At 37.1% G+C, this 21,466-nt stretch overlaps 5 protein-coding genes across 9 annotated transcripts; 1 reads left to right on the top strand and 4 right to left on the bottom strand.

Moving 5' to 3' along the window:
* Positions 1–1,075: 1,075 nt before the first annotated feature.
* LOC111453065 (ATPase family AAA domain-containing protein 3) lies at positions 1,076–5,247 on the bottom strand. Its single transcript, XM_023094005.1, has 8 exons — positions 4,794–5,247; positions 4,431–4,526; positions 4,093–4,203; positions 3,663–3,972; positions 3,211–3,301; positions 2,576–2,918; positions 2,111–2,259; positions 1,076–1,866 (listed from the first exon to the last, which is right to left on the bottom strand). Exons 1-8 carry the CDS (start codon positions 5,061–5,063, stop codon positions 1,356–1,358), a joined length of 1,881 nt encoding a protein of 626 aa, XP_022949773.1. The 5' UTR covers positions 5,064–5,247; the 3' UTR covers positions 1,076–1,355.
* Positions 5,248–5,822: 575 nt separating this feature from the next.
* LOC111453066 (pentatricopeptide repeat-containing protein At5g66520) lies at positions 5,823–8,650 on the bottom strand. Its single transcript, XM_023094006.1, has 3 exons — positions 7,304–8,650; positions 6,377–6,687; positions 5,823–6,303 (listed from the first exon to the last, which is right to left on the bottom strand). The coding sequence occupies exons 1-3, from the start codon at positions 8,576–8,578 to the stop codon at positions 6,024–6,026; spliced, it is 1,866 nt and encodes a 621-aa protein (XP_022949774.1). The 5' UTR covers positions 8,579–8,650; the 3' UTR covers positions 5,823–6,023.
* Positions 8,651–8,794: 144 nt separating this feature from the next.
* LOC111453069 (syntaxin-112) lies at positions 8,795–9,809 on the bottom strand. Its single transcript, XM_023094010.1, has one exon. It carries the CDS (start codon positions 9,790–9,792, stop codon positions 8,881–8,883), a length of 912 nt encoding a protein of 303 aa, XP_022949778.1. The 5' UTR covers positions 9,793–9,809; the 3' UTR covers positions 8,795–8,880.
* A 1,198-nt stretch (positions 9,810–11,007) lies between these two features.
* On the bottom strand, positions 11,008–13,833 carry LOC111453067 (transmembrane protein 53). The gene is made up of 4 exons (XM_023094008.1): positions 13,069–13,833; positions 12,865–12,967; positions 11,626–11,795; positions 11,008–11,505 (listed from the first exon to the last, which is right to left on the bottom strand). Exons 1-4 carry the CDS (start codon positions 13,749–13,751, stop codon positions 11,253–11,255), a joined length of 1,209 nt encoding a protein of 402 aa, XP_022949776.1. The 5' UTR covers positions 13,752–13,833; the 3' UTR covers positions 11,008–11,252.
* A 2,933-nt stretch (positions 13,834–16,766) lies between these two features.
* Positions 16,767–20,057, top strand: LOC111453863 (soluble inorganic pyrophosphatase). Of its 5 annotated transcripts, none has more exons than XM_023095137.1 (9): positions 16,767–16,905; positions 17,662–17,797; positions 17,966–17,994; positions 18,258–18,323; positions 18,944–19,051; positions 19,141–19,206; positions 19,353–19,473; positions 19,604–19,685; positions 19,772–19,814. In XM_023095137.1, exons 2-9 carry the CDS (start codon positions 17,668–17,670, stop codon positions 19,812–19,814), a joined length of 645 nt encoding a protein of 214 aa, XP_022950905.1. In that variant the 5' UTR covers positions 16,767–16,905; positions 17,662–17,667. The 5 variants fall into 5 exon arrangements, with proteins under 5 accessions (XP_022950905.1, XP_022950906.1, XP_022950909.1 ...); XM_023095138.1 differs by having other exon boundaries at positions 16,801–16,905; positions 17,650–17,797; XM_023095141.1 differs by having other exon boundaries at positions 16,825–16,909.
* The last annotated feature ends 1,409 nt before the right edge of the window (positions 20,058–21,466 follow it).

A 21,466-nucleotide genomic window follows, 5' to 3' on the forward strand; every position in this document is an offset into this window, starting at 1 on the left:
AAAAAAAAAAAAAAAAAAAAAAAACTAATCTCAACTTATCGTAAACAAGGCTTGAACAATACTAAGATTGAAGGATTTATAACAAGAATAGCCAAGTAATTTCCATGGGGCTATGATCGTGCGCTAAAATGTACTGCATTAATTAGTCATGATCTTCTTACGCTCAAATCGAAGAGCGCCTTTTTTCCTTTTGGTGCTAAAATGGCTCGAGAATTCAAGCAGCACGAAATGCACAAAAACTTCCGATCTACGCTTAAATCATAATGCGTTTACCTTCATACAAGAAGAACCGAAGGAGATTTTCGAGAATTGACGAAGAATTTCGCGAGAAGCTGGATTAGAACAAATGCTCACGTTTCTCTCTGAGAACGATCGTGCATGGCCGTCATCTGCATGTCTCGGCCTCTGCGACAGCAATGTTCTTGTTCCTCTAATGTCTGCAACGGCGACGGCTCTTCTCTCGTCGCTCCGCCGCCGCTCACGACGACGTCGCATACTACCGGAACCATTCATGATAGATAATCTCACGAAGAAGAAACGAAAATCTTTTGGAAGCGGCGGTGAATTTTAAAGCACTAACCGTATCCATCGTTAGTTTCAATTTCTGTCTGGGAGAGAAGCAGAAGGGCAAAAGGAAAGAAAAATGAAAGGAAGTTTCAAACTGAGAGGAAAAAAACGTGGCAAATACTTGAAACCATGGAAGACGGGGACTGGGCCACCAGATCGACGCGTGTCGCCGCACACGCAGCAACCTCCTTCCACCGTCACAGCTGGTTCCTCCGTGATAGCAAAGACGGTCCATTATCAAAAACAACTTATATAAAATGAAAAGTAAGTCCGCCGACGATCATCATAGTATCCGTCAGATCACCGGATCCGCCACCGCCGACATGATGCTCCGATGAAACGCAAGAGCTTTCGTGCTTCGTCTGCATTAGGTACAATCCAGTGTAGGAACTCATTGAACTGAATTGTGTGCGAGTGAAAATTGGTGTTCAATCTCCGAGTAAGAACAGCAGGTGAAAAAGATGTCGCAACTCGCAAAAATCTATTGATCGTCGGGTAGCTTCGATGGTTCTATGGATAATAAGAATCTTTATTGTCGTAGGAAATATATAAATCGAATCTACCTTCGATGGGCCTTGGGCCTGCACTTGACCCAAATTCCAAAATTTGAGTTTTTAACCCATGAACTCAGGGTAAGGTGAATGAATATTTTAACTACAGAATTGGAATGGTCGTAACCAACGAAAATAATGGGCTGAAACATGAGGTAGAAAGTTGGCCCTGTCAACACTGAACACAAAATTAAATCTCTTCCCTGAAAGCGATATTACAATAAACGGAGTCCTCAACTAAGCTGGGTGACCACCTTCAGCAGCTAGCTTTAATCTTTGGTGATGCTCAGTTACCTTATAATCAACGATCTCGTTTAATAATGTGGAGTCCAAAACACAGTCTGGCCGCCCGTAAACAGCTGCCTGAACGCCGGCCATGAGCTTTGCGATCTCACGGCCTGAGAACCCTTCAGTTTTTCGGGCTGCTTCTCGGAGCACATCGTCGGTGATGTCTCTTATGATTATTTGTTGGGGGCTTTTCTTGAATGAGAAACCTCGCTTGGATGTGTCCTCATTTTGATTGCTTAGGTACTTGTTTAGATAAAGCTTCAGCAGATTGAAGCGCTCTTCCTCACCAGGGAGTGGGAACTCAATCACTTCATCCATTCGGTCAGTCACAGCACTGTCAAGATCGCCTGGTCTGTTTGTTGCAAGTACAAGAACTATATCTCTCGACTGATCACCAGTTCGGAATAGCAATGCGTTTAGAGCACTTCGCTGAGCTTCACTCATCCGTGTACTGTTGCGCCTGCATTGAGAACAAACCAAGTTTTGTAAAATGGTCACTTGAAGATGATTCCGTTATAAACATGCTATCCAAGGCACACCCTTACATTTCTGCTAAAAATGAACTTTCATGCTAATAATCCAACATTAAGGGAACTTGGAACAAAAAGCTCAAAGAAGAACTTAACAGAGAATCCAATGATGACTTTTACATGGTGCTTAATCGTTTTCGTTGTGCAGTGTGAGGGTAGAGGTGGGGGACTTACTCGCAGAGAAAAGCATCCGCCTCGTCGATGAAAAGCAATAGGCCTTTCCTTGAATTTTTAGCCCAGTCAAATATTTGGTGTATTTTAGTAACGGCTTGTGGGCCCAAAGGTGCAACATCTCCACCAGTCATCATGGCATAATCCAAACCCTGCGTAAACAAAAGGAACTAGAGAGATCAAAACAAGCAACGTGATAGTGGCGTTGAACCGACTGATTCTATCATTTCATGGCACTAAGAGTGTTTGAACTAAATCTGCTGTGCTGAATGATATCATATCAGTACTCTAAAACTATCTAGGAGAAGCATATTCTATCCAGTCAATAATCTGCAACAAGTCAACGAACTATTCAAAGTTTCCATTCATAGAACATGAAAGAAAATCAACGCCTAAAACAAGTGCAAAGAATCAGGGTACAGTGCCTAAAACATGTGCAAAGAATCAGGGTATTGGTTAACATCTTACTGATTTTCGAGCAATCTCTTTTGCAACCATAGTTTTACCGGTCCCAGGAGGTCCATAAAATAGCATATTACGGAAGGGTGCCTCGTGAGCTTTGGTGTTTGCAGTAGCTCTAGCAAGTTGTTCAATTCTCCTTTTCAGTGAAGGATGGAGGACAATATTCCCAAGACTATTTTTATTTTCAGCGAGAGCTGCAGCCCCAGCTCCCGTAGAAAATGCAACAGCTTTGTTCTTTACCCAGGGTATTATCTTGGAACCTGGAAATCTCGTAACAGAGGATTCTCTAATGAGTGACGGTTGCCCCAATAACCTATTCACATAACCCCAGACAACTCTAGCACCTTCCCTGTAAACCAGGTGGGAAAAAATGGAGAATGATTAGATAGCAGATTGAGCTTAAAATCAGGGAGGATAAAGACTAAAAATCACAGATTTGTATGTTGATCATGTGTATATGGTTCCAATCTTGCAGGATCGGTGGTGACATTTTCACTTTCACACCTCTCTCTAGTGAAAGAAGGGATTTAGAAAGTTCGTCAAGTAATTAGCAGATGAATATCAAGTTGAGGCTTGTGAACGTGAAGAAACTAAAGTTTAAATGCAAGGTATAATGTCTAATTAGTTCGTGAAACTATCACCTGGTAGTGTAAACTCCCGCAGCTAATGCAGTAGCTCCACCAACAGCCATAACCAACTTATTGCGATCGGTCAGTAAAATCCTCACACTCCCTACACAATTCAGTCAGAAGTAAATAGATAAGGTATCTTGTGAGAAAACCAGAGACAAATGTGACATCAAACTAATACAGGAAAAATGCTAATCTATTACTTGTATATTATGCCTCCCAAAGTTTCTTGATGCCTCAAGTTACATAAACTTTAGACATATAGAGATCAATTGATTTATCTGGAAAAGAGTTCCTAAAATAGAGCGTAGAAATAAGAAATAAACTTTCAGATCCCTAACAAAAGGAGCCTCTCATGTCATCTTCTAAATTAGAACACAATAAACCCATCAGTATAATGAAATTATCAATCCAATACCATGCATGAACCCATCATATGCTTATCAATAAAAATTAAATCCCACCTTCAATATGACTAAAAGTCGTGTTAATTGCAGCAAGCCATTTTTCTTTCTCGCCACTAATTCGTTCCATTAGCATTCTGCGGTTATGGTCTTCAGTCAGCTTTGCTTCATGTGCACGACCCTCAGCTTCTGCCATAGCCTTCACTCTTATGGTTTCCCGTTCAATTTCAGCTCTCTCTTTCTCAGTCTGGCGCTGTTGTGCTTGTATCTGCTCCTCAGTTACTTGTCTTGCTTGTTCTTTTCTTATGGATGATTGTTCTTGCATTCCAACTAACTCAACATTATGTCGCCTTTGAGCTTCGTGGTCAGTCTGCAAAGAATAATATGGCATCAATAACAAAACGCTTACATGCACAACCAAACTCTTCCATTCTTAACATGCATTTGTCAACTCATCCTTAAACTGGAGAACATTTTAGAACCAAGCCACCTGCATTCTTTTTCTGGCCAACTCATCTTCATAGCGCAGCATTTGTGCCTTAGCCTGTGCTTGTTGTTGGATTAGATTTCTTTGTTCTTCAGCCAATTTCCGTTGTCTCTCCTGCGAGTGAAAGAACTAGAGTTAACCCAATACAGAAGGAATACATATATAGACTAGACACCAGAGGCTAACTTGTTCAAGTATCTTATTATTTGCAAACCAATAATAGTTCAGACCAGAGAATGTGGAAAATCAAATCAAAAGAGCAGCAACATCTGCTTATGCCAAGATGAAAGGCTCAAAAGTTCTAGAAACATTATCAAGTAGTAACATAGATAAGAACCTACTATATCAGCTTGAGCTTGAATGACTTCGTAATGAGCCTTTTCAGCGGCCAACTCAGCAAGACGCGCCTGTTCCTGCTTTTTCATCAGCTCAAAAACCTACACAGAAATAACACAAGTTAAAAGCAATAAAGAGCAAAGAACTTGGATTTCACGTCATTCAACAGCTGAAAACAAAATTTCATTGAACACTCCCGTTCTTAAATACCAGAACAAGAAAAACGCCACAAACTAAACACTCGATACTAAGAAAGATTGGAGAAAATTGAATTCAGAACCTCAAACATCCACTCCATATCTTCTTCAATTATCTTCCACAAAACCGACCAAAACATGGAACAAATTAAACAAAAAATGAAGCAACACCTGTTTAGCGTTGGGGGAACTATTGATTTCTCGGAGAGCTTTAGCACCTCTCTCCAATGCTTCAGCATCAAAACCAGACTTACTCGGCTCCTCAACCGCAGGTTTCGCGTCTGATTTGTCATCGGAAGACTTGTCCTCCTGAGAAACCTGCGAAGAAGAGAAAGGCGAGAATCGAAATGGAGAGTCGGCGTAGGCGTGGTTGGCGATCGTGGGCAAGGATGCAGCAGCCGCAGCCATAGCTACGCAGGCGGATAATCTAGAGACAGCCATATGTTCAAGAAATAGAAGCTCTAAAAATTCAGCTTACATGAACTACTGGTAATGAAACTGCTTCAATACCACCAGAACATAGGAGTTGTCTTCTTGATTGAACAAGAACATAAAAATCGCGAGGTTTCTATGACTGGTGCGCCAAGGTTTAAACCTCCGTCTTCATGCGGTTGCAGCGCCATAGGGTTTAAGAGAGAGAGAGAGGGCCAGAAATGGGCAGGACTTACGAGTGGGTCGCCCATCAACGAGCAGAAGAAAAAGAAGGCCCAAAATAAAATGAACTAATGGGTGGATCTTGAATAAAATAAAAATTATAAATTGTTTCTATTTATCCCTAAATATTAAAAAATATCTAGATCCATAAACTTTTTATTTTTATTTTTTTTATTAATTATCTAATGAAATTATTGTCCAGATGATATTTTAGTTATTTAAAATTTTCAATTTCATTCCGTTTAAACACAAAATTCTGAGTCACTGAGAATTGGATGTTATTGCTTGCTATTCACAGGCTGCTTTGGTGTCAAAGCTGCTCAAACAGATCACCGAGGCTCGGAAGACAGAGAGCGGGAGCGATGGCCACTATAACTCGCCCTCTAAAGTTCAGGCACCAGCATTAAAATTGTTCATGTTGAGGATTATTAGGAGTGAGTCTCACTTTGGTTAATTTAGTGGTTTATAGTATACTTTGTTTGAGGGGAGCATGGTTGAGAATTATTGGGAGTGAGTTCCACATCGGTTAATTTAGTGGAAGATCATAGGTTTATAAGTGGGAATACTATTTCTATTGGCATGAGGCCTTTTGGGGAAGCCCGAAGCAAAGTTTAAGAGTTTATGTTCAAAGTAGACAATATCATATCATTGTGGAGAATCGTGATTCCCAACCGTTCATGCCATCTAGGAGCCTTGTCCTTGAGAACTGAGAACCACCAAAAGAACAACATTCTTATCTTGCCTGCTCTACCAGTAATCGTTGCAAGAACAATTCCCTCCTCTAAAATGGTGGAATCGAACTCTATCTCGCATTATGATCTCTCTACGATAGATCTGAGATATGAGCTTCGCAACGACGTGACAATCTTCACAGACCCTAAGGTTCTTTACAACTCGAATCGTTGATCCAGGTTTTGTGTTGATCAATCCAAAAGCAATAGCCAACTTTTCACTATGTTGTGCCACTGCAGTCTCTTTGGCCTCACTCTCAAGATCAAGCAGTAAGTCTTTAGTTGCAGGTTCATAACTGTTGAAGAAGAGTATTAATAATAAATCATTATTGGCTTAAGTTTATGGATTTAATGGTGTTTTAGGAGTACCCTTCGTGTTGCCGTAGCCTCTCTACAACCTGGTTTAGTTTGTGAAGAATCTGCTCCATCTGTGGATGATCTTGATGCCCAGCTAGAAATTCATGAACAACGCCATTCAAAGTTATGGAACTCTTTCCTGGAGGAATTGGGAGTCTCAAATTTTTCATTTTCAACCTCACTTCAGCTGCTTCTTTCCATTTACCTTCTGCAGCTAAAATGGTGGCCAGCTGAATATACCGCCCACTGTGATCTGAATCAACCTCCACCAGGTGGGCTCCAATTTGGCCACCTACCAGAAAGTCTCTATGGATCCTACAGGCCTGAACAAGGAGGAAGGAGTGGTAAGCTTTTGTAGATTCTCAACTCAATTTTATAAGAATAAGGTCACTGAATAGAAGAAGATTTTAAGATCCTATATCGGTTTGAAGAGGGGAACGAAGTATTCTTTACAAGAGTGTGAAAACTTATTCTTAGTACACACGTTTCAGAAACTTTGAGAGAAAGCCCAAAGAGACAATATCTGTTAGCGGTGGGTTTAGGATATTACAAATAGTATCAGAGCCATACACTCGGCGGCGTGCCAACGAGGATGTTGGGCTTCGAAGGGAGTAGATTGTGAGATCCCACATCGATTGGAGAGGGAAACGAGTGCCAACGAGGAGGCTGGCCCCAAAGGGAGGTGGACTATGAGATCACACATCGAACGAAGTTCTTAGAGATCTCACATCGGTAAATAAGGTAGCAAAGACACTAAGCCCCGAACAAAGGTGGATTGTGAGATCCTACATCGATTGGAAAGAAGAGCGGATTCCCTAGAGATCCTACATCGGTTGAAAAGGTGTACATTCTTATAACTCACTAAGTATCATCTCGAAGTGTAAATAAAACACCAAACATATGTTTGAAAACGTAAGAATATAAAAATTTTCCACATACCTTAAGCAAAGCTCCCCATATTATAGCATTAGGTTCCATGGGCATCGTCTTGATCAACTCCTTCGCTTCCTCCAGCAGCCCAGCTCGACCCAAAAGATCAACCATACACCCATAATGCTCAATAGATGGGCTCAAGTTATAAACACTCATCATGCTCTCAAATAACACTTTTCCTTCTTCAACCAGTCCGGCATAGCTGCAGGCCCTCAAAACTGCAGTGAAAGTGATGGAATTTGGTCTTATTCCTTCTCTCAGCATTCGTTTAAACCATTCCAGAGCTTCCACCCCACGGCCATGAATAGCAAAGCCATCAATCATGGCCGTCCAAACATACACATCTTTCTGATCACCCTTCAGTTTCCCAAACTCCCGTAAGGCTTCTTCCATATCCCCACATTTTAAGTACATATTCACCAGAGCACAGCCAATTACCCGATCAACATGGACTCCATTGTTGAGCACGTAGAAATGGAGCCATCTTCCTTGATCCAATGCTCCAAGATTTGCACAAGCAGTGAGCAAACTCGCAATAGCAACACCATCAAGCTCAAATCCTGCATTCTGCATCTCATGACAAAGACTCAAAGCTTCTACGTTCAGTCCTGCCTCAACAAGCCCCGAAATCAACGACGTCCAGGAGACCACATTCTTCAAGGGCATGTCCAAGAAAACCCCATAAGCCGTTTTTACGTCCCCAGATTTGATATACCCATCAATCATTATGTTCCAAGAAACGATATCTCTTTCAGGAATATTATCAAACAGTTGGCGTGCATACTGAATGTCACCACATAAAGCGTACACATGAAGCAGAGCATTCAACGCAAAAACATCCGACCCAAATCCCAGTTTGATTACCAGTCCATGTACTTGAAGGGCCTCACTCATGGCCGAAAAATTACGACAAGCTTTGAGCAAGAAAGGGAAGGTGTAGGAATTGTGCGGTACCGAAGAAGAAAGCATCTGACGATACAAAAGAAATGCTAATTCTGGTTCATTACTGTTAGAATACGCTCTTATCATGGCGTTCCACATGAAAGTGGTGGGGCTGGAGATTCCATTGAAGACCCTTTGCGCGTAATGCAAATCACCGAAATGGGGCGAAATGCAGAGGGTTAGAAGCTTGGTGGCTAATTTGGGTTCTGTCGCTGTGCCTGTTCTAATCATTTGAGCATGAATTTCTTTCAATTGCTTCATGTTTGAGCAGTTTTCGAGCAGAGACATGGTCTGAGCCCATGTCGATTGCACTGGGGACTCTGCTTTTAGAGCGAACATGACGATGATTTCATATCAACTATCCACATATACTAGGCGTTCCTCTTGGAAATTCTGAATGGATCACGTGTGTCTTGTCTGTGGCCATCAAATAACCAATTTCCATTATCTCTTTAAAGAGCAAATTTTAAAATTTACCCATTACTTAGTTCAATTGATGTAGACATATATTTCAAATAGATTTGAATTTCGTGCCTAAAACGGGCGTATATTTTCGTAGGAATTTCATGATCAGGACGATCATATAATTTTGTGTTGAAAAATGTCTGAGAAATGCTAAAAAGGGAGTAAGAAAGAAAACTTTAAATGACCAACATTGAAACAATGCAAATAAGCAATATAACAAAAATGACGGCCCAAATCCAATACACCCACTTCTTGTTCTTCCTCTTCATCTGGTTCGCATAGTAAAGGCTTCGAGTTCCGCCATTGATGAACTTCCCAGCTTTCGCCACATTCTCCTCAATGTTCTCTATCTTCTCCCCTTCACTCTCAACCAGAATCGCCATATCCAAAAACACTTGATGAAGTTTATTCAAACTCCTCTGTATATCCATCACTGACTCGTGCCTGACTCGGTCTCTCAACTCGGCCTCGCTCAAATTCCCTCCAAACGAATCCAATTTCAGACTCCCAGACATAATCTTCTCAATCTGTTCTTCACTGGGTTGTTCCTCATTTGCACTAAAATATCTTCTTCTCAAATCCTCCTTGTGATCCGCCACAACTTTTTCTCTCAAACACTGGAATTCCATCATCATTTCTCTCAATTTCACTCTCAGTCCGTTGGTGATTGAAGATCTTGTCCGGTCCACGGTGGTTCCTTCGCCGTATGCGACGGATACCAGGCGGTTGACGGCGTTGGATTGGTCGAGAGAGGCCAATTTTTCTTTAAGGAGTTTTGCTCTGCGGAGGATTGAGACCATATCGGAGTCGATTCGGTCTCTTAATCCGCGGAGGATTTTCGCGTTGTGGGTTGATTTGGCTTCTTGATTTAGTTTTTGAATGTCGTTCAAGAGATTGGTTGTCTCTTCCATTTGGGTCTTGATTTCGTCGACTTGTCCGAAAAACAGAGACAGGTTCTGTTCTTCCGTCGGATTGAGTTCTTGGCGGCCGGATTCAATGTCGAAGCCGCCGCCGCATGCGGCTTCCTTCTGCGCCTGTTTCTTCAATTCCACATAACTTAAGAACGATTTCGTCATCAAATCGTTCATCTTGGCCGATTTGGTTCTGCTCTGCAAGATTCAAGACTGTTAGCCAGAAAGAAATTCAAAAGAATTGAAAAGAAAAGGGAAGAGAAACCTACCTTGTGGGGTTGGTGGTTCAGAAATTCACAAGAAATTTGAATATTGGGGGGAGTTTTGACCAGAATTCTTATCTTTTTTTTCCCCTTACCGAGAGGTTTGTGGGTTTAAAAATGGGATTGGAATTTGAAATTTGGTTAAATTGGAGAAGTAGCCGTTGGTTCATTGAAGACAGTTACTCCACCATGATCGATCGGGCAGTTACGATGGTCGTGCAGGCGGGAAATAAAACGCCCATGACTTGCCACTGTAAAATTTATTTTGAAATTAATTTAGTTAATTAATGTTGGGGCTTTTTTTTAAATGACTAATAAATTTTGTATTAATGAATTCTTGAATTTATGAATCATAATTTAACTTTGACACGCCACGATTACTATTCTTTTTCTCAGATTTAGAAGAAAAGAGAAGAAAAGATCACCATTCCCATTCCCAAAAATATATTCTTCTAGTAATTAAAATATAATAGACAAAGTTTTGTTATAATATATTTTTTTAATATAATAATTGAATTACCATACATTTGACAAAGATTAGTGTTAAAAGATTACGTGTTAGTTCCTATTGAATTATATTCACTTTAGTAAATTAAAAATGTTAAATTAATAAAATCACCTTTCAACTTTACACTTTGTCTGAAAAATATTTCCAAACTGGTAAGAGTTTCAAATAATGCCCCTAACATTTTTTTAAAAAAAATTTAAAAATTATCTTTAAACTAAAAATGTTAAAAAGTACTCTTACCTCTGTTATTCATGGAAACGTTAACACTTTATTTCAAAAATAATTTAAAAAAAAAAATACCTTTACCCATGGTATTATGTTTCAAAACTACTCACAAATATTGAAAAGTAACACTAAAAGGTTTAAATATAATTTATAAAATGTCAATAAACAGTTTTTTTTTTTTTAAATTTTCTATATAGGTAAATGAGGTTGATATTACTTTTAAAATTTCATAAATATTTTTTAAATAATAGTATTATAAGAGTAAAAAGTTTTAGCTAATTGAAAGCATCAGTTTTAAAAAGAGAAAAAAAATACTATACTTTAGTCCAGAAAAAATAAAGACTTTATATGGAAAACATTAATTTATTCTTCATGGAGAGTATAGATATTATTATATTCTATTCGAGTAACAAAGACCCTGCTTTTATTTTCATTACGCTGTTCATCCTATTTGAATTGTCTCACAAGTCACAGCTAACAAGTGTGTCTGAAATCTATGTATTTCTGTATGAGCAGAGAACTATTAGCAGTCTCTGCAAATGTAAGCGTTAAAAGCGTTAGCTAATCCAATCATTGCTCTAGTGAAATGATATCATTTCCTTCTAAATTTCATCCAAACGCTCCCATCTGCCATGTGCAACCTATGAAGCAAAAGACTCTACCAAGAATTTGTGAAGCTGTGATGAGTATATATCAGGGTACGTCCTGTAGTGGTCAACATGCGGTGACGAGCCGAAGTTGTACGACAAAACCTTCGTTCCTGTCTTCTTCCTCTTCTCGATAAGAAGCTCGATTGACTCGAAGGGTACAACTTTATCTCCTGAACTGTACAGATAAAGCTCAGGATACGAAGGCTGGTACTCTGTAAGAAGTGAAACAATCTTCTTCAACCTCCTGCAAGGAAATGTTCATTTCTCAACAATTAATATGCATTCATATGATAAGTACATGACACCATTCGATCCTCGAGCGAAAATGTTTCCATCCATGTCTTCAAATAATAAGAAAGCTTACTTGTCGACGTCGGGAAACTTCAAAGCAACCGAGAAAAAATTCTCCAATGATGACAGAACAAAGGTTTCCAATACAAGAGGTTTCTTGTCTATTTCCTTTCCACTAACCATTGGAGATGTAGAAGAACTGTTTTTCTTGAGAATGGCTGCAGAAAACCCAGCTGCCCAAATCTGCCATTGTTCGTAGTAGAGATGAAATCATATATCAATCTTCCACTATGGATGGGATAAAATGGAAAAAGAAAAACAGATTAGATGAAAGCATCCTAGTTGTTGTAACAGCCCAAGTCTAAGCCCACTGCTAGCATATATAGTCCGCTTTGGCCCATTATGTAACGTCATCAGCCTCACAATTTTAAGACGTGTTTTAAAATCGTGAGACTAAGGGCAATACGTAACGGGCTAAAATGGATAATAACTGCTAGCGGTAGGCTTGGACTATTACAAATGGGACGGCGGACGGTGTGCCAGCGAGGATGCTGGGCCCCCAAGGGAGGTGGATTGTGAGATCCCACATCGGTTGGAGAGGGGATCGAAACATTCTTTATAAAGGTGTGGAAACCTCTCCACAACAAACACGTTTTAAAATCTTGAAGGGAAGTCTCGAAAGGAAAAGCCTCAACGAGACAATATCTGCTGGTGGTGGGCTTGAGTTGTTATGGTTGTTATCTTAGAGCTAAATCAGACGAGAAAGGCAGAAACAAATTATAAAAAAGTATTTTGCTCGGTTGCGAAATATATAACACGAAAGCATGCTATCAAATTCAGATTGGATAAAAGCCTGTTAGTTATATACTGTTGTATTAATGCTTAAACGACCTAACTAGTTGTTTGTATATGCTTCAATAGTTTATACCAAGCAAAAGTTCAACCAAAATTTGTGGTTTTGCAACCATTTAGAAGCCTTAGAAAACTGGGATCTGTACATTTTTAATGAGATCTTGGGTAAATAATCATTATCAAGATGAAAATTTGCAGGTACAATCATGGCAATCTGATCTGAACAATTTTGGAACTAAAGCAAGAAAGAAGGAACAGAGAGAAATGGAGGCTTGAGATTCAGATCATATGATATTTAAAGGGCAATAGCCAGTTCCTACTATTTTTTCACCTCTAAATCCTTCATTGTGATGATAAATTCAGAGATGGTTAAGAGTTCATTGACATGCAGATGTGTTTCCATCAGTTGAAAGAACGCAGTAAATAATTTAGAACTCCTTCTACAAATCAGTTCACAAACCTGAGGATTCAACGGATCCCCTCCTCCAGAGTCAACAATGCACCCTTTAATCTTCTCCAACAAATCTTCCCGCCCTTGCAAAATTTCAAGAATGGCTCCGTATCTGCAGAAGAAAACAAAAGGGAACAGAGCTAATTCTATGTTGACAAAAAAAGAAAAGAAAAGAAAACAGCAATGGGATACCGATAACATAATTCAACATACACAAACCAGCCCGTGTTGCTAAAAGTGTGAAAAATCAGGCGCCGATCCTTATGATTCTCTTCCCCATCTGATAACCAAGAAATGAGTTCAGTTGCCAAATCCGAAATCCGCTGCTCAACTTTTCGACTCAACGCGAACCAAAGAAACTCTCTCGGATCAAGCACAAACGTCAAGGCGTTGATACCCCTCGCATTGTACCACTCCACGTACCTCCTCAGATGCTTAGTCTTTGCCCCAAGCCAACCTAACAACACAACAGTCGCCTCTCCCTTTTCGCCCCCCAAAGCCCCCACGTTGTTTCCAATTGCACTGTCTGAAGCTCGATTCCAAGTCCAGGCACTGCCGTTCGAGTCAGATAGAAACGAATTGGAGTAATCAGGCGCGAATTGAGACCCCAAAGATTGTAATGAGGGTAAAGAAGAAAGAAAATTAAAAGCGCTGGAGCCAATAGAAGATGCAGTGGATCCAAAGGACGAGGAAGAGCAATGAGAAAGATTGAGTGAGAGTGAAAATTTGAGACCGAGGCACTTCCGAGGAGGGAAATGGAAATAGGTTGAAGATTGCCGCAAAATCGCGGTCCGATTAGATTCAGGAAATGAAACGAGGCGCGATTGAGGAATTGTCTTTGTGAAGAGGTGGCGATTAAGAACGCAGGGACGAAATGCCCTGACTGGAGCTTCCATGGCGGCGCTTCCAGTGACCACTGTGAGAAGATCGGGGAGTGCTTCAACAAAATTTCCAGCCAAATAGAATGAATTAGAAATGATACAAATAATCTTTAAAATACAAATTAAAAAACACAAAAACAGAAACAAAATTAAATGTAAAATAAATAGAAAAACAATATAAATGGTATGCACATAAACCTCACTTAATCACCATTTTCGTTTAATTGGGAAATTATCGTCCTATTTAAAGTAAACCAAATTAAGAGGTTTAAATTAATTAAAAATTTTCAACAATATTTTTAAATTAAAAAATAAAAAATACTATTTTTTTTTTTATTAGCAATCATCAATATATAGACAAAAGTCTATATAAACTCCTTCAATTTATTAAATTTGGAGAATAACCATCAAATTTTTAAAAATATTAATATTAATTTTGAAAGTTAAATAAATATTTTTTAAAATATGATACTAATATTTAAATTTCATTTTGTAATACAAAAAAAAAAAGGCTTCACGGTATGAAAATGTTCGAATCCGCAGGTAATCGAATGATAAACTTAATATATTAAAAATAAAAATAAAGCTGAAGTTAGTTCAGTTTCGGACTTGCGACCCAAGGCGTCAGTAAACGCGTCCTCAGCGCGTCTGGTTCATTACTGTCTATTTCTGTAATTCTATTCCACAATAATAATATTATTATATTTCCACTTTTACCCTCCCTACCTTTAACCAATAAATAAATTAATAAAAATTTTATTTATATATTCAATAAAAATTATTGATTCATTCCGTATTTTTTATTTACAAATCTAGAATTGAGTGTTTAGTGTCGTGTTACACAAAATTTTAATTTGTCTACATTTGTTAATTTTTAAAATGTTGAATATTTTTAAAAAATTAATAATTACAAAATTAAAAATTTAAATACTTTTTAACGTCTTAAATGTTAAATTATTAATTTAGTTAATGAACTCTCTCTCTAAACTATTAAAATGTTAAATTATAAATTTAATTAAAAAATTATAATACGTCTCTAAATTTACCTAATATTTTGAAATTTTAATTTTATATTTAATAAATCTAATAAAATGTATAATAAGTTCCTGTGGTAACAAATTATTTTTCAATTTAAAATTTTAATTTTGTATTTAATAAATTTAAGGTCGAAAATGTCTAATATTTTCAGATATTTGACACATTTTTTTTTTGATAAGTTGGAGAACAAAAACATAAAAATGAGGGACAAAATTGTAATTTAGCCCTTTTATTATCTTACATCTTCCTTATTTCTATTCGCTCGCCTTTTTTCTTCGTTCTCCAAAAACTTCTCCTCCGCTGTTGTCCACGACTGCTAAAGCAGTGCCGTAATGGCTGCCGTCGTCGTTGCGGAAGCTCCTCGCTGGATCCCAAAACGCGGCGAAGTCCTCCGTCGCGTTCTTAAAAAGCTTTTCTTCTTGTGTCTCTGTTCCGTCGAGCGGGGTTCTCCTCCGACGCTGTCCTCTCGCGTTTTCCCCCAACGAAATTAGCTCACTCGCAATCGTCTGAAGAGAGGGTTTGGTTCTGGTTGAGATCTGAGATGAAATGAGATGAGATGAGGGTGCCTTATGTGATCCTCCGTTTCTTAATCCCTAATTTCATATTCTGTTAGATTCTTTTGTTAGATTATTATTATTTCGAAATCTGTTCACTTCTTTTGTTTGCTTTGGTTATGATGTTGAAGTTGAGTTCATTGAGTTGTAAAATATGTGTCGACATTACTCGGTGTTTGATTGAGTTGGATCCAATTCCATGTTTCGGGGTTCAAGAAAATAGATTTTCCCGGAAAATTAGAAAGGGGAAAAGAATTCCCGAGAAAATCTCTCAGAAAATGGCAAATCAACGTAGTTGCATTGCCACGTTGACTGACCACAACGCCCAAACGAACCCATTTGGCTTTTCCATTTTCCAAATTAATATTTTCAATTTTCTTAACCAATTTTATTCAAATAACAAATTTAGTTTTATCTAAATGATATTTAACAAAGCCCATAATTTTTTTTATTGTGTACCGAACATATTCAAATTTTAAAATATTAATTAATCTATTAAATATAAATTTGAAATTTTAGAGTTTAAGTTTTGTAATTTAAAAGTTTAATAATAAATATAAAAAAATAAAGTCAGCCGAAAAAGAAAATATTATGAGTGGATGAATAAGTTGGGTTTAAAATTAGCTGCCATATGCAACTGCTAAAGAGGAAAAGCAAACGGTTGAAAATACCATCTTGCCCCACTTATATTAAACCTAAATTAAAGTATATGTTTAATCATATTTGTTTTAATTTTTCCATTCAATTAAAAGAAAAAAAAGTTTAGTAAACTTCGACTTTTTTTTATAAATACTTTTACATTCCAATTTCAACCTTTTAGAAAGCAAAAGTTCACCATTACGACTCATGAAAGAAATTAAGATTGTTGAATGTTGTTTAGATATTATTATGTCAATCTTTTTTGTTTTTCTGCTAATGATTTTTTTTATTTTTTTTTTACTGTTATTTACGGATAAAAATAATTTATCGATATCTTATAAATTGTCTTCAAACTTTTTAATATTGGTTTTATTTTTTATTTTAAAATATTATTAAAACTTTATGGATATTTTTTTTTACACCGAGCTTTTTATGAATTTATTTAAAAAAAAGAAGAAAATGTTTCAGTTTTGAATTAAAAAAATAAAAACTTTGCAAATTATTTATTTCCTTTTATACCTTTATTAAAAAAAAATAAAAGAAGAAAAATGATGAGCGGTCCAATCTGGTTGCTTACGCAGGAATAATAAATCAATTCTAAAAAATAAAATTAAGTTTATATATATTATATAGTTTTAATGAATTTTACTTTTAATAAATAGAAATTAAAGGCTGAACTCTCGTTGTTCTTCCAAAAAGAAAAAAAGTTCCAAATTCCAACACCAAAACAGAACTCTGACACGAGTCTTGAACCTCAACCGTAGGATTGACTCCGGTAATATTCAACGACCGAGATTGACTCGGAGTCTTCACCTTCCAAAATTTCCTCGGCATCGTCTTTTTCACCTGCTCTACTGGGAATATAATATATTGCCACAAATCAGCTCGAATCGCTTGTGCGTTTCCGAATTCAAGCTTAATCTCGACGCAGCTACTGAGTGAGTGATTAATCGTTCAAGGTTTCTTATGTTTATACCTTTAATCTGTTACTTTTATTCTGTTTCGGAGCTATTTGTGATTGTTCTTTCAGTTGTAGCGATTCAGTGAATGCCCCGTCGACCATACTCATATTTCTGATTATATGTTTAGAGAAAACGATAATCGTTCTCTCTGTTTTTCTCCGTGGGCTTTATTTGATTCGATTTGATTTCTGTGCTTTCGGCGCCATGTGATTTACTGTTGTATTTTGGTTTTGAACTTAAATGATTGATCCCATGGGGAAGTAAAACAGAGTTCATGTCTCTCGGGAAGGTGGAGGACGGAGAAGAAGGGTAGTTTTCTGTTCTTTTTTATACTTCTCAAACTGGGTAACTATTTTGGAAGCAATTTCTTGAGTTCTTCTAGTTCCCATTTCTTGCAGATTTGTCTGCCCTTTTCTTTTTCTGTACACAACTGTTGATCCGTGTGCATGAATGATACTGTTGTGTTTTCGTTGTGATTAAATTTCTTCGTAATTTGTTAGTGTTTGATTCGTTGAAAATAGTTTCATAATCTTAGATCGTAGTGTTCCTATCCGATCTTTTTTATGTTCCGATAATCTTGCCTTGTCCCTTTTTCTCTTGCTTTTTGTGCTGTATGAATCACTTCGGATGCGCTTATTGGTTCTCTTTCGACCTTTCCCTTTTGGCTCAAACGTTTAATGCCTATTTATAAATTGGAAACCAGTGTTCACGTATATAAAGCTATTGTGCTAGGTGAATATGGAAAACGATGCTGGAGAAGAAAATTCTGGATATACAGGATACTCTAGGGTTAGGCTCAATGAAAGAATCCTTTCTTCCATGTCTCGGAGATCTATGGCCGCTCACCCTTGGCACGATTTGGAGATCGGTATGTGTAATTTTCTTTTTTTTTTTTTAATGAGATTCTTCGACTGAATGTATATGGACTTTAGCTCTACGTCCTACATGCTCAAGGTTTCTTGATTTTTTCGAGGTTTTTCTATTTTGTATATCTCCGTTACATCTCGAGTACTGATGCACAATTTTGTAATTTCAGGACCCGGTGCACCGTCAGTTTTCAATTGTGTAAGGTTCTTGGGTGTACTTAAGAATTACCGCGCTAATTCTTGAAAACGTTTGGAAAAAAAAAAAAAAAAAGAATTGTTGGAAGGTGTCAAGGAGATTGGTTCTTTGAGCTGATTGTCGAGATAATCAATAAGGGAGTGCTTAAGTAGATGGGAAATTAACAATTGAATTGAGATTTATTTAAACGAGTTGCCAATTATATGAAATTATGTTATATTGCTTTCTACCGAACTCCAAACTGAGTATTACTATCTGTGTGGCAGGTTGTTGAAATAGGCAAAGGCAGCAAGGTTAAATATGAGCTGGACAAGGCCAGTGGCCTTATAAAAGTGTGTTCACCTTCGAACTCTCTTACTGTTCTTTACTTTTAGACTAAATCTAATTAGTAATGGCTACTCTCTTAGAAGTAAAACTGGCTTCATCAAACTGTTCCCGAGTTTGATGGCCTCTCATTTAGAAAGTCTGGGATAAGGGTAGATGTGTTCTGTTTGAATCAAATGAACAGCTTTTCAAAATCTCATGATCTTGCATATACAATGATTCTCTGGTTCAGAACGCCATAGGCCACACCCTTGATGCTGTTTACTTCTATAATAAATCTTCTTGACTATCAAGCAGTGTTGTTTGTTGTCGGTCTTGTGATTGTTTTGTCAACTATTCTGTGTGGAATATAGAGACATTCTTGCATACAATTTAACTGTTATAGCTCAAATATACCGCTAACAGATATTGTCTGCTTTGGCCTGTTACGTATCGCCGTCAATCTCACAGTTTTAAAACGCGTCTACTAGGAATAGGTTTTCACACCCTTGTAAGGAATGTTTCATTTCCCTCTCCAACAGACGTGGGGTCTCACATCAACTCAAAATATTTAACTGTAGTCATGTGATGTTTCTTGTATGGATTTGTTTATGGAAAAGTTGACCGGGGTATAAATTTGTGGAAATAGGTCGACCGTGTACTTTACTCATCAGTTGTTTACCCACACAATTATGGTTTCATCCCACGCACACTTTGTGAAGATAGTGATCCTATGGATGTTTTGGTGCTGATGCAGGTAAAATCCAATGAAGTTAAAGTGAATTGTCTCTCTGTGAGATTTAATATCTTCGTTAACTACTGTTCTTCTGTTTCTCTGTGGCACAGGAGCCTGTGCTGCCTGGATCTTTCCTCCGAGCTCGTGCTATTGGATTGATGCCTATGATCGATCAAGTATATGACCCTTTTTCTTTAATCTGTTTATAATTATCCAAGCTCAAAGAAACAAATACTTTTTAACAATGAAACCAGCTTCCTTCTGCTTTAAACAACCCATGATTTCTTTCCCCCTCTAAACTAACCTACACATGATTTATCAGGGAGAAAGAGATGACAAAATCATAGCAGTATGTGCCGATGACCCTGAATTCCGACACTATAAAGACATCAAAGAGATTCCCCCACACCGGCTGGCCGAAATTCGCCGATTCTTCGAGGACTGTATCCTCTTAAACGCATTTACATTAGAACCCATATATGGTTTATGAAAACGTTTCATTGGTAATCTTCTTCTTCATACTTACACCACACATGCTATTTTTTTTTCCTTGACATCTCTTGAACTAAAAAGACAAGAAGAACGAGAACAAGAAAGTCGATGTGGAAGACTTCCTGCCAGCAGAGGCTGCCATTGATGCCATTAAATACTCCATGTAAGCTCCCATGTTTCTTTTCTGATTGACCCTTCTGCAAGTTTTAGGTCTTATATCATGAATTCACTCATGATTTCCATTTGCAGGGACTTGTATGCTGCCTACATTGTTGAAAGCTTGAGGCAGTAAGTTCTTTTCAATTCCTCTTTTTTTCCCAATGCAATAAGAGACTGGGTGTTAAACACCAATTGGCTGCATTATTTAATGAGGCTGCTGATTACTACTTGCATACTGGCTGCCTCATCCTTCAGCCCTTCAACTGCAACAGCTCAATTTTTTTTCTGAAAAACAGTAGTTTATCATGATATTAGAACACTGAATATTTATTATATCTGATGCGTATTTGGAATCAATTCAAAGTTCTGTTTGAAATGTTGTATAAATGGGCCTTGATGGCGGCCCAATAGTGATAGTATCACGCGCGCGCGCGCGCACATACACACACACACACACACTATATATATATATATATATGAAATTATTAGTTTAAATAATATATTTTCCGACAAGGTAATTAAAAAAAAATCCCATTAATAAACTATTGTTTTGTAATATATTTGGGAGATTTTAATTGGGCCGCTAAAAAAACAACCAAATCCCATTTAAATTCATGATTAGGTGATTAAGATTGAAAATGACTATTAATTTGAATTAATTAAACCGTAAATGACGAATATAAAATGGTTTAGCATGAGAGCTGAGGTGGCATATTAGTCAATACATGACCTGTAAAAAGCTGCACCATAAGTTTGACCATTGTCTTTGAAATTTCACAATATGCTCTCCCACTCGCTCATTTTAAGTTCAATTTTTCCATTTGTGCCCCAAAATTAATGGAAAATCCTTAAATTTCAAATAAAAGTAAATGAAATTTCAAATTTATTTTAATTCCTAGTGTTGATCTTTAGGGTAGATGTGATTTGTCAAAAAAGTGGCCGACACAAGGGCCCATCATCCCATGTAGACGTAGGATGTAATATCTTTATTTTTTTTATCATTTATAATATTTGTATGAAGCTTGTATAAAACAAAAGCTACCAAGATTTTCAAAATCCTATGGCCTATGTATGTGTTTTTATATATTATAATTTGTGTAAAATCATCAACCAACTTAAATACCAAAAGAAAAATACTTATGTTTGAACAAAAACATATATAAACAATTAAGTCACTTATCTAAAACTTTTACTAAATTTTGATTAAAAAAATAATCTATGTATTAAACTGTTAATGTGATACCCGAGTAAAAGAAATTGTATATGAATGAACCGACACTACATTCGGACGAGAGCAATTACGAGAACAGGATGACTAGAAAAAACTTAAAATAATTGAAAGTCACCACCTATATCAAATAAGGTGCATTTTTTTTTTGGATTTAATCATAGAAACTTAATAATTCAACGTGCTTTACTTATATAAATTTTATGTCGGGTGACCATCATGTGAATTTTTACTGCGTCCCATATGATGAGTGAGGATAAACCATCTTAGAAAGGCTTACGTTGGTCTGTGATGATAGTCTTCATTTTTGAAATGATAAGTAAGTAACGTAATAATATGATCGTTTTAATGTAAAAAAAAAAAAGAATTAATATGAGAACTATACATTATGACATGAATTATAAGGATTAAGCGGATATTGAGTTGGCAAATCTCTCAAATCATCTCAATTAGATTTATTTTCCAAACATAAATACAATATATAAAACTACATTTCAAGACAGTTAAAAAATAAATATTAGAAAAATGACAACTTTATGTTAGGACAGTGAAAGGTC

This window comes from Cucurbita moschata, unplaced genomic scaffold (assembly GCF_002738365.1).
Source record: "Cucurbita moschata cultivar Rifu unplaced genomic scaffold, Cmos_1.0 Cmo_Scf00015, whole genome shotgun sequence".
Taxonomy (NCBI): Eukaryota; Viridiplantae; Streptophyta; class Magnoliopsida; order Cucurbitales; family Cucurbitaceae; genus Cucurbita; species Cucurbita moschata.

What these genes read in the sequence shown, in the direction of transcription:
- LOC111453065 (XM_023094005.1), bottom strand. Translation starts at nt 5,063, where the DNA reads ATGGCTGTCTCTAGATTATCCGCCTGCGTAGCTATGGCTGCGGCTGCT. An exon ending in TTCAAGCTCAAGCTGATATA is followed by an intron (nt 4,204 to 4,430) that starts GTAGGTTCTTAT and finishes TTTCACTCGCAG; the next exon opens with GAGAGACAACGGAAATTGGC. An exon ending in GCGGGAGTTTACACTACCAG is followed by an intron (nt 2,919 to 3,210) that starts GTGATAGTTTCA and finishes CCTGGTTTACAG; the next exon opens with GGAAGGTGCTAGAGTTGTCT.
- LOC111453066 (XM_023094006.1), bottom strand. Translation starts at nt 8,578, where the DNA reads ATGTTCGCTCTAAAAGCAGAGTCCCCAGTGCAATCGACATGGGCTCAG. An exon ending in TATGGGGAGCTTTGCTTAAG is followed by an intron (nt 6,688 to 7,303) that starts GTATGTGGAAAA and finishes CTCCTTGTTCAG; the next exon opens with GCCTGTAGGATCCATAGAGA. An exon ending in AGGCTACGGCAACACGAAGG is followed by an intron (nt 6,304 to 6,376) that starts GTACTCCTAAAA and finishes CTTCTTCAACAG; the next exon opens with TTATGAACCTGCAACTAAAG.
- LOC111453069 (XM_023094010.1), bottom strand. Translation starts at nt 9,792, where the DNA reads ATGAACGATTTGATGACGAAATCGTTCTTAAGTTATGTGGAATTGAAG.
- LOC111453067 (XM_023094008.1), bottom strand. Translation starts at nt 13,751, where the DNA reads ATGGAAGCTCCAGTCAGGGCATTTCGTCCCTGCGTTCTTAATCGCCAC. An exon ending in GGGATCCGTTGAATCCTCAG is followed by an intron (nt 11,796 to 12,864) that starts GTTTGTGAACTG and finishes GAACAATGGCAG; the next exon opens with ATTTGGGCAGCTGGGTTTTC. An exon ending in AAGTTTCCCGACGTCGACAA is followed by an intron (nt 11,506 to 11,625) that starts GTAAGCTTTCTT and finishes ATTTCCTTGCAG; the next exon opens with GAGGTTGAAGAAGATTGTTT.
- LOC111453863 (XM_023095137.1), top strand. Translation starts at nt 17,668, where the DNA reads ATGGAAAACGATGCTGGAGAAGAAAATTCTGGATATACAGGATACTCT. An exon ending in TTGGCACGATTTGGAGATCG is followed by an intron (nt 17,798 to 17,965) that starts GTATGTGTAATT and finishes TTGTAATTTCAG; the next exon opens with GACCCGGTGCACCGTCAGTT. An exon ending in GATGCCATTAAATACTCCAT is followed by an intron (nt 19,686 to 19,771) that starts GTAAGCTCCCAT and finishes TTCCATTTGCAG; the next exon opens with GGACTTGTATGCTGCCTACA.